The 10,800-nt window shown below is 40.8% G+C and overlaps 1 protein-coding gene across 2 annotated transcripts; it reads left to right on the top strand.

Moving 5' to 3' along the window:
- Nucleotides 1-3,483: 3,483 nt before the first annotated feature.
- Nucleotides 3,484-10,443, top strand: LOC134396826 (histone-lysine N-methyltransferase SETMAR). 2 transcript variants are annotated; one of them, XM_063123409.1, is made up of 2 exons: nucleotides 3,484-3,563; nucleotides 9,299-10,443. In XM_063123409.1, exons 1-2 carry the CDS (start codon nucleotides 3,489-3,491, stop codon nucleotides 10,085-10,087), a joined length of 864 nt encoding a protein of 287 aa, XP_062979479.1. In that variant the 5' UTR covers nucleotides 3,484-3,488; the 3' UTR covers nucleotides 10,088-10,443. The 2 variants fall into 2 exon arrangements, with proteins under 2 accessions (XP_062979479.1, XP_062979478.1); XM_063123408.1 differs by lacking the exon at nucleotides 3,484-3,563 and adding an exon at nucleotides 5,607-5,764.
- Nucleotides 10,444-10,800: the final 357 nt, after the last annotated feature.

Here is a 10,800-nt window from a genome sequence, read left to right as displayed (position 1 = left end):
ATAGGGACGACATTAGATTTGGTTTAGGAAAAATGGAGAGGAGCCAGGTGTGAACTTCCACAGTGTCCTATATGCTGTTTGAGTACATAGAGATATGTATAGCCGTATAATGGACAGTTTTTAATTAATCAAGTAGGACTCTCACACAAGGTAACTTACAGCTTCACATGCAAATGATGTGGCAGGTGCCAGGCCTCTGCCAACTTACTTCACCCCTCCAAGTTAAGGGTGCTTTGCCCTGTCTCAATGAAAAGCTGAGAAATGTTCCCTGCCATGCTGGAATGTTGAAGCCCCTTTCTTCTAGGAAAAGTTGTATTAGAATCATAGAATAGCAGAGTTGGAAGGGGCCTACAAGGCCATCGAGTCCAACCCCCTGCTCAATGCAGCAATCCACCCTAAAGCATCCCTGACAGATGGTTGTCCAGCTGCCTCTTGTATGCCTCTAGTGTGGGAGAACCCACAACCTCCCTAGGTAACTGATTCCATTGTCGTACTGCTCTAACAGTCAGAAAGTCTTTCCTGATGTCCAGCTGGAATCTGGCTTCCTTTAACTTGAGTCCATTATTCCATGTCCTGCACTCTGGGAGGATCGAGAAGAGATCCTGGCCCTCCTCTGTGTGGCAACCTTTTAAGTATTTGAAGAGTGCTATCACGTCTCCCCTCAATCTTCTCTTCTCCAGGCTAAACATACCCAGTTCTTTCAGCCTCTCTTCATAGGGCTTTGTTTCCAGACCCCTGATCATCCTGGTTGCCCTCTGAACACGCTCCAGCTTGTCTGCGTCCTTCTTGAATTGTGGAGCCCAGAACTGGACACAATACTCCAGTTAAGCCTCAATAGATGAGGCCTAACCAGGGCCGAATAGGGAGGAACCAGTACCTCGCCAGCCTGGATGCTTCAAGCGCCTTCTGGAAGGTGTGAGAGTGTTATATAAGCTCATACCAAGAGCAAACCAATTTGATATCACGCCAAGGGAAAACACGCACAGCTGGCTTGGAGGAACTTGGTCTGTGGGGCGATGCCCTGTGTGCTGTGGGGACCCAGGCATACAGTCAGCTGCGACAAATGCTAGCTTCAGTTGGCTGAAGGGATATGTGAACTACCTTTGCATTTTTTCCTCCATCTATTTATCACCTGTCTGTAATGAACAAATTGTTAGTTTGATGCATCTGTGATCCCCTTCTTTCATTTTGGCAACTCTTGAATCTGGTTTGACTGGGACCTAAGTAAATCAGAAACCCAGAATCAATACACTGCCTCTTGTGTCCTACTTTACAGAGGACAGTCCTCTATTTGAAGGGCTGTCCATTCCAACTCTAGTTTAAAGATCAAGAACCAAAGGAAGGGAGAGCAACATCAACAGTTAGCACGTAGAAAGCAATATAAGGGTATAGTAACATAGGAAGCTGCCTTATACTGAGTCAGACCATTGGCTCATCTCATACAGTATTGTTAATGCTGACTGGCATTATCTTTCCAGGGTTTCAGGCAGCATTCTTTTCTAGTCCTACCTGGAGAAGCTGGGGATCAAACCTGAGACCTTCTGAATGCAAGGAGTGTGTTCTTGCCACTGAGGTAAAGCTCCTTTGTGCCACTGCAGATTGAGCAGGCACGCAGATCATCTGGTCCCAATCTTTCTCGCTATGGTGAGATGTATTGTATTTCCATAGAAATCATAATGATTATTCATACATTTGCATATATAGATAAAAATAAGCACATGCAGATTTTATGCAAATCCGTGTACTCTTTCATCATCTCCTTTGGTGATTTATAAGTGGCCCTCTATTGAGGAAGATGTTCAAGGTATTTAAGATTAGCTAAGCCTCTGCCCACGTAATAATAATCAAGGTAACTAAAGAATCCTAAGAACATAAGAAGAGCCATGTTGGATCAGACCAAAGTGGCAGTTAGAAGCAACAGATGGAGACAAATGAAATATGGTTTGTTTTTAGCTGCACATATATGCCAGCCTGAGATCCTAGTGTTATTGAGCAGGATACAAATGTTTTAATAAAATAGATAAATAATATCTGAAAGCTTTGGAGTTGAATAGAATTAATTGCACGGAATTACTTGATTACCTTCCTGAACAAAATGCACAAAAATAACATTTAAACCTAGTGGGCATTTTTTCTTCTTCTTCTTCTTTTTTTTTTTTCAAACAGATATACCTGGTCACGCTTCTAGTAAATGCACAAAATATATATAACCAGATTGAATCTTTCTAAATTGGCAGCAAGCAGAATCCTTTTAAAATTCACTGTAGGAGGATTCCAGATAAATGCATAAAGATAGGAAAATTAAGTCACAACTCAACAATCTGAATATTGAACTTCCCAGTTGCTATTTTTTCTCTCCCCTGGAATGGAAGTGAGAGTTATCCATAGAGAACAATGGAGATATTCAGGATTTCAACATAGCCGTGATTGGGCAGTAGCATGTCCACACTACCTTCTTGCAAACTAAAAGTAGTGGCAAAGACAGGAATTCATGCTCTTTCTAGCTCAAGTCTAGTTTTGTGGGGAAAATGTGATCTGTGTATTTAGATTTTAAAAATCAAAACAATGCTCTGTTAATGCTATCACACACAGAGAAGTATCTGTGTTAGTCTGTAGCAGCAAAAGCAACAGAGGATTGTGGCACTTTAAACGATGACAGATTTGTTATGGCATAAACCAAATTTCCACAGCCTGGTCCCCTCCACAAATGTGTTGGATTACAACTCCCAGTTGTAGTTCAACACATCTGGAAAGTGGACCAATTTGGGGGAGGGTGGCATAAGTTTTTCAAGTGTAAAGTCTACTTCATCAGATGTAAGTAATGGCCTCTGTTCCATGATACTTATGCTATCATAAATCTGTTCGTCTTTAAAGTGCCACAAGCGTCTTTGTTGCTTTTACAGTATACACAGGCTATTATTTGTAATTATTTATCCTGATGTGGGTTGATAGGCTGTGATTGAGAAACTTGCGACATCCCTAAAATCTAGTCCACACTTAATACTGCAGCTTTGGAGTCGAGTTGAGGCTGTGATTCAGCCCAAAATCTCCTGTACAAAATACTCCTCAGGTTGCAGCAAAGAAAGATCTATTCTAAACCTTCCCTCTAACTTCTCCTTCCCAGCCCAAATTCAGTCAGCAGAAGCCTAGCGCTTCACAGACTTGCATGCAAAGAGCGTGTGCTTCTACCTTTTGTTGGGGATGCGGGGAGAAAGAGGAAACCCCCAAAATGGCTTCCACCCTAAAACCCGCAACTATACCCTATATATGATTCTAATTATTTCAAGTCTATGCTTCCAAGGCGATTTATTTTTTTAAGAGCCCGTTCGTCGCTTCCAGCGTTCAGTTCCATCTGTCACTCAATTCGGCTCGGCCATTCATTGAACAAAGCGTTGTACGCCTGCCAATCCTAGCCGAGGAAGGCGGGACAAAGTCTCTCCCTGACGGCTCTGCCGCTGCCCCGCCTTAGCGAGTCATAGAGACGTAGCATGGACGTGACTCGAGGGCTGGAGAACTTCCCTGTGCCTGTATGGCCGCGGCTCGAGCAGCCCCCAACATTCCAGGTGAGAGTAGCCGAACTACCCCGGCGCCATTTGGGGAGGGCCGGGGGCTGGTTGGAGACCTCTGTGGAAAGTCAGTCGCAGCAGTACGCGGGGACGACAACAGTCCTAAAGCCGCTGTTCAGAGCTGTGGCTATTTTGTCGAAAGGGATGCTGGGAATTGTAGTTCTCTCAGCGGGGTGCGGAGTTTGCTGCGCTTCATCAAAACGCCACTTCCTCGAATTCGGTGCATGGCGTCTCAAAGGAGGATTGTAGGCTAGGCAGTGAAGGCTGGTGGCTGAGATGTCAGTGGGGTTGTGAATCCGCTCTGGATTTCAGTCAGAACCAACCAGAACTCTAAAGATGTTATCCAAGGTGCTGAACCTATTTTGGGGGCTAGGATTCACCACCTTGAAAAGCTCCTTTAGAGTTCATCTGACCGAAACCCAGAATGGATTCACAGCCCCACCGAAATCAGAGCCATGAGCTTTCACTGGAGCAAGGATGCTTGTGCCTTTTGTTTTCTGACGTTGGGATTAAGAAGCAGGTTTTGCAAGTAGACTTGAGCCCTAGACGTCTCTTTTTGTAATGAAAACAACAGCGCTTGAGTTTTCCCTTTGCATCTTTGGGGGTTTAGTTCCCATCTCATGTCATTCCCTCCCCAGCTATCTCTCATCGCAAATATCAGAAATAATATACCTTTCAATTATCATTTCAAAAAGGTTACAGGAATTCATATTTATCAAGATGCACGTTGCAGCATTTTCACATTACTACGGGCGCAATCCTATGCCTATTTAGACAGAAAAAAGTCCTACAACTCCCAGCTTTCCTCCACCAGGGAGCTGTAGGATTTTTTTCTGTCTAAACAGGCATAGGATTGCACTCTGTCTTGCTCTCCCTACGCCTTTTGGATCTGGTTTTTGGATTCCATTTCCATAGTGCGACTCCTTTGAAGCCATACATTTTCAGACAAAACAGAGAAACCTGTAGAATAGATAGCTGGATAGGTAGGAATTTCCATTCAAATTTAAGAGTTCTGTCCTTATTAGACCTTGAATCAACAGCTGTTTTCAGTTATGCATACTAGCTTGGATCCTGATTTAAGCTGGATCAATTGTGCTTGTAAAAGTGGTTTTCCTTGCTCCCTCCTTCTCATGGCATGCCCTCCAGCCCTCTGGAAATGCTACAGAGAGTCAATGGAGTGAGCTGTGGTGGCAGGTGGGCTTTCCATGAGCAGAGCCCTTCCTCTCACAGAAAGACCCTTCATCTTGCAGAAGGCAAATCCTGAATCTAATCCACTGTCAGTGAGAGAAATGCGCATCCTTTAAAATTCAGTTAGTCTACTACAGGCAAAGCGGTCATGAATTAATCCTAATGATTTCACATTTGGAAACTGTCCAGCAGATAAGGTGGTTTTAAAGCTGGATCTTCTGGTAGCTTGATCTTATGCAGGTGTACATGGTGTGGAGAAAGGGGATAGGAGACATTTTTCTACCTCTCTCATAATACAGGAACTTGGGGTCGTCCCATGAAGCTGATTGGTGGGAGATTCAGGGCAGATGAAAGGAAGCACTTATTCACACTGCACACAATTAAATTATGGAATTCATTTCAAGAAGATGTGCTGATGGCCACCAAATTGGATGGCTTTAAAATGGGATTGTACAAATTCATGGAGGATAAGGCTATTTCTGGCAGGTTTCCTGTGACATTAACAGAGGATAAAAGGAAGTTCAACAGGTGAACCATTTTGCATCACTACACCTATCATTTAATTTCTACCTATTGTGCAGAAGTTAAAAATGCAGGAATCTTTCCAAACACTTGAAATATTAGTACAGGAAAAAAGCAGGCATATGCCTTTGCTTCCCAAAGTCACTACTAGATGACCCTGCAATATCAGTTGCATCCATTAGAGTGCACTCTTGTCTTTGGCAAAATTGTTACTGTCTTGTAACAATTCTCTTGTAACTACCTTTTCAAAGAATACAAATAATTCAAGTAATCCACATGCAAGTTTTTGGTTGCTAAGTTTATTTTAATATTGTTGCTTTAATATTTAATAGTGTGTTGTTTGTATAAATGCAAAACTTAGTATAAAATAAGGATAGCAAAGAATCATTTCCTGAAATTTGCTATGTATGTATGCATTAATGTTCTCATGCCTGGCAGTTGGGTGTGCAGCTGTTCTAGATGGGACTCCATGTCTCCCAAAAGAGTGGGTATGTAGCTTGGGAGTACTTTTTGACCCAATGCTTTTACCAGGTTTCGCTGGTTTGCTGGCTATAATTATTCCTGGATAGTCTGGCCACAGTGGTTCAGACTCTGATAACTTCCCAATCGCTAAAATGCAGGGGTGGAGAAGTTCAGGCCCAGGGTCCCAATTTGGCCCTCCAGAGTTTGGATGTACATGTAAGTAGCTACACGTCCCGTGTCCCGTCCCCATAAATTTGCTAATTCAAATATTCTTGTAAATTATGTAGTCTTAGCTTTTGGAAGAGACAGAATAAAATAAATCCATATATCTAGCCAGTTTGTATTAAAAACATCACAAAAGGCTAAATCTGACTAATAGGCTTCCATTTGGATCATGTTGTCCTATACCATCAACTGTAATTACTGGAGATATTGCTGGTCTTGGAGCTGTTAATTTTGTTTTATAGTATGTAGCCACACTTTATCCCAGGGTTTTAGAGATACATTTTTATTTGCATTAAATTTAGGAAGGGGAAGGCAGAACACATGGAAATCAAGAAACCTAAGAAAATTGTGTATTTTTCATAGTCAACACAATCCCTTCAAGAATCTTACATTTTGTTGGTGCTGTGCCAGAACAACCTGCCTTTCCTTTGATGTCTATGAGGCTAAGCTGGCTTGCAAAACCCACTGTTCAGATTTTCTTTAGTCTCCTTTTCCCAAAAATGTATTATTAAAACATTCATAAAGTTCCCACCCACCACGTATATGCAACTATGTGAAACATCCAGCCAGTATTGTTAAAATAATATTGTTTGAGATATCAATTTCCTAAACTCACACCAGCATATTTCTCTATTTTTATATAGTGTTATGTATGTGTGTGGTGCATTACAGAGTATGAGAGGAAAGGTGTTTGTCCTGAAGAGTTTACAATCTATAAGACAACACAGAAACACAGGCTGTGTTTGCATGCCACAGTATGCCAATATTGGATTATTGTGAATGTGCCAGTGGTCTGGTACATGCTGTCCAAGTAGCTAAATAAATGCATTGCTTGTTATGACATGTAAACTGGGAACTCTGGCTTGCCTATGCTCTGACAAGCTGGAGTCATGAGCCATGGTTTGTTCTTGGCTTATGACTCTGGGTTATCTGTGGAGAGACAAGCCAAAGTTCCCAGTTTGCACATCACATAAAACTATGGATGGAAGATCCATGGTTTGTTTAGCCACTCCCAGTTGCAAGAGGAGCTAAGTGGGAGCAATCAATCAGCATGCTGGTTCATTCACGATAAGCCAGAATTCTTTAGATGAACAAATTAAAATAAATTAAGCAAAATTAGTGATAGTTCCTTACAGGGTGGATAAAAATCGGATCTTTTTTAAATTGGATTTTTTTAATAAAATGCTTTTTGAGGAAAAATCTAAAGATAGTTTTCTATTTAAGATACATTATAGTCCAAAGGTTCATGAAATAAGGATTAGTTTTTAATTTCAGAGGTTTCTATAAGATTATTTTTCTCCTTCCAATAAAGTACAGCAGAAAAGTTGTCCAAATATGAATGATTAACCTATTAAACTGGAGATAGTTCACCTCTCAATAATTTCATAATTATCTATGATGTGTTTCTAATAGTATAACCAAATCAGTATTATTTTTTTGATATAACTAAATCTAATCTGAAAAGTTGCTATTCTAAAAAGGAAACCTTCATCTGGTTGTAAATATTAAGATTATACTGGCAAGAATGAGTCTGGTAACTCTGAGTTGTGTAAAATATAGCGAGGAAGAGTGCACCTTTTTTTGAGGGGTGTGTGTCACATGATTAAATCGAGTCTTTCTGAGTAGTAATTTAAATCATGATTCAAATCATGATTTAAATCAAATTCACCCTGGTTCCTTATTACCAATGTGACTGTTCATTTGAGAACTTAAACTAAACCATGAATATATTTTAGTAAGGAAAATGCAGTAGGACTTATTCTGTGTAAATATATATAGGATGGGGTTACTATCTATTTTTAAATTATAGATTTTCTCTCTGTGTGACAGCAAAGTATTGGGGAAGGGAGATTGATTACACTACAAGGTTTGGCACTCAACTCCCTTCCTTTCATATCATTCACAAATGTTTTTGTTGAAGACAAAACACACCGTCTACTGCAGCTATTATAGGATAACTTTAGAATAGCCTAGTAGAAATACGATTAATTAGTGAAGCTCTGTTAAAACAATATGTATATTTTCATGCCAGGTATGCATGTAGATTAAATCAGAAATGTTACACTCTTCCACCATCTGCTTCTTTCTTTGTTCACTATGGAGACAAATTACAACTTTCTTTCATGTTTTTCTTCTGTTCTTAAAGAATACATTTGTCATCTAAAATACGCTGAGTCAATTTAGATAAAATTATTAATGTGGGATTTGTGTGGGCTGGCAGGATAATTTTATCCTTGCTTCGGCTAATGAGCTGCTTTAGAGGAATAAAATTGTTAGTGTATCTCAGCTAGTGCATGTGGACTAGCACCTGCATTGTAAAAAATAGTTATCTGCAGAAATCATCTAGGGAACAAGCAAAAAGAAAATGCAAAAAAAGGGAAGGAAAATATTTAGCTCTCTCTCTATATATATGTTCCAGTCTATGGCCAGGATGGAGGAGGGAAGATCTCGTGTTGCGATTAACACAAGATCCCTCCTTCGTTTACACGTGAGGCGTCACGCCCACCATTTTTATTTTTAAAGGAAGAGGAGCGCATGAATGCTCATGCGCTAAAGGTAGGTACTTGAATTTCATTTCCCTGCTCGACCCCTACTCCCGATGGTCGCAGCTCCCGGCTCCATGCGAGGAATCGCATGGAGCTGGGTCAAACCGCAGTAATGGCCCACATGTTCCACGGTCTCGGGCCGCAGAAAAAGTGGGCCCAAAGGGGAGGGCTCTATCCAGGGGCAAAGGAGGGATCCCTCCCTGATCCCAGGATCCCCTGTGCGTCATGTGGATGCACAGGGACGATCCCGCATTCACTCCGTGGTAAAGCCTGGTCTAGCTAAGGTCTATCACTGCCCAGATACTTAAACAGTAAATTGATATTGGTTCAAAAAGATGTGTGAAGGTACCCTCATGGTTTCTGTCTATTCCTAGAAAAATAAAATAACCTCTTTCATGGGGGCTTTTTGTTAACATTTTATTAATTATTTTATTTGTCAACACAGCATTAGCAGTGCACACCCCATCAATCCCTTCTCCTCTATCCCCTTCCCTATTCCTAAAGTTTCACCATCCAATCTTCATACATTTTCATTTTAGAAAATAAAATAATTACATGTAGGAATTAGATTGTTAACTAGAAACTTGAATGAATATTGTAAGATGAATTTAGCAGTCGGCACGCCCTTCTATCAGTTTGCAATTATTATCTCTAAGATCCAAAATATATTTTAATAATTAGTTGGCTAATGTATTTTGTGTGTGTGTGTTAGCCTAGCCATACTTTTTCTTCCTTCATGTAGAATGTACTTTTAGGCACCACAGTGATTTCTTCCATTTTGTATGGCAGTATAGCCCAGATCACGTGATTGGAGCGGGAGACGGACCAGACCCATCTGAAGTCTCCTTTCCTGGTTGCAGCTGTCATTCTCCTTCCTGCTTGGCTTCCCTGTGTTCCTGTCTTCGCTATGGAGAAAATTATAACAGTTCATGCATTAACAGTGAAGGAAACGAACTGGATTTTTCAAAGCCTGTTTTTGAATGCAACACCATGTGCCCATGTGGAGAGTTGTGCCAAAACAGGGTGATTCAAAGGGGCTTGCAATTCAGACTTGAAGTCTTCAAGACCACTAAGAAAGGTTGGGGTCTTCGCACTCTGGAGTTCATACCCAAAGGAAGATTTGTGTGTGAATATGCTGGGGAAATCCTAGACTTCAAAGAAGCTCGTCGAAGGATACAGCTGCAGACATCGAGTGATCCAAATTACATTATAGCAGTAAGAGAGCACTTTCATGGTGAGCAGATATTGGAGACATTTGTCGATCCCACGTACATAGGTAACATTGGTAGGTTTCTGAACCACTCTTGTGAACCAAACCTCTTGATGGTTCCTGTCCGAATAGACTCAATGGTGCCTAAGTTGGCTCTTTTTGCCGACCGTGATATTTGTGCAGATCAAGAACTTACCTATGATTATTCTGGAAGATACCGTAATTACTTGCCTGTAAAAGATCAAGAGAAGCTACAAAAAGAAGAATCTAAGAAGCCCTGTTATTGCAGAGCAAAACTGTGTACAGGTTTCTTGCCCTATGATAGTTCTTTATTCTACAAAGGAAGCTGTGCTGAAGAAGCATTGTGAAAATGCAAAAACATGTTGTCTTTTTAAACAGTGCTCAAGCAAGGGTACTGAAGGCTGGAAGTGTCTTTTTTTCGTGTACATGTGGATCCATCTTCCCAACCAGGGCCACCAGTTGACAAATCTGAACAAATGTTTGCAACTAGAGTTAGATCAGAAACTTTGCTGGAATTAACCTTCAATGGAATTTCAAAAGGTGTTGCTGTAGAAGAAGTGGCTCACCATATTTATACACAGATCTCAAACACTTCTACCTAGAAGCAAAGCCCATTGAAACTTACTTTCATGTAAGTGAAATTAGCAGAGCATACATATAATCAGCAAGCTTTTTTCTTTGTACAGGAGGAAATTATTCATGGTCCAGTGATAAACAGGTCTTTACCTGTTTATCACTGGACCATGAATAATTTGGACAGGTTAACCATGTGGACAGGTTAACCATTATGGCTAGATTACTTAATAGAAAAAGTCTACAAATGTCAGAATAATAATTTATTAAACAACCTATGTATGCTATCAACAATTGGCCATCTCTCACATCATTTCCCCCTCCCCCCAAAAACATACTTTGCCTTTGTCTCGAGAAGTCAAAATGCATTAGCTCCCCAGTGATATTCCTAATCACTGGTCCAAAGGGCACTGGAGCCATTATATACTACAGTTATACACATCTGTGGTGCGACAACACTTGGAATACTGTGGACAGTATTCCGCAG

Source organism: Elgaria multicarinata, chromosome 3, assembly GCF_023053635.1.
Source record: "Elgaria multicarinata webbii isolate HBS135686 ecotype San Diego chromosome 3, rElgMul1.1.pri, whole genome shotgun sequence".
Taxonomy (NCBI): Eukaryota; Metazoa; Chordata; class Lepidosauria; order Squamata; family Anguidae; genus Elgaria; species Elgaria multicarinata.
Note: the sequence above shows the minus strand (reverse complement) of the source record. Positions and strands in the feature narration are given on the sequence as shown.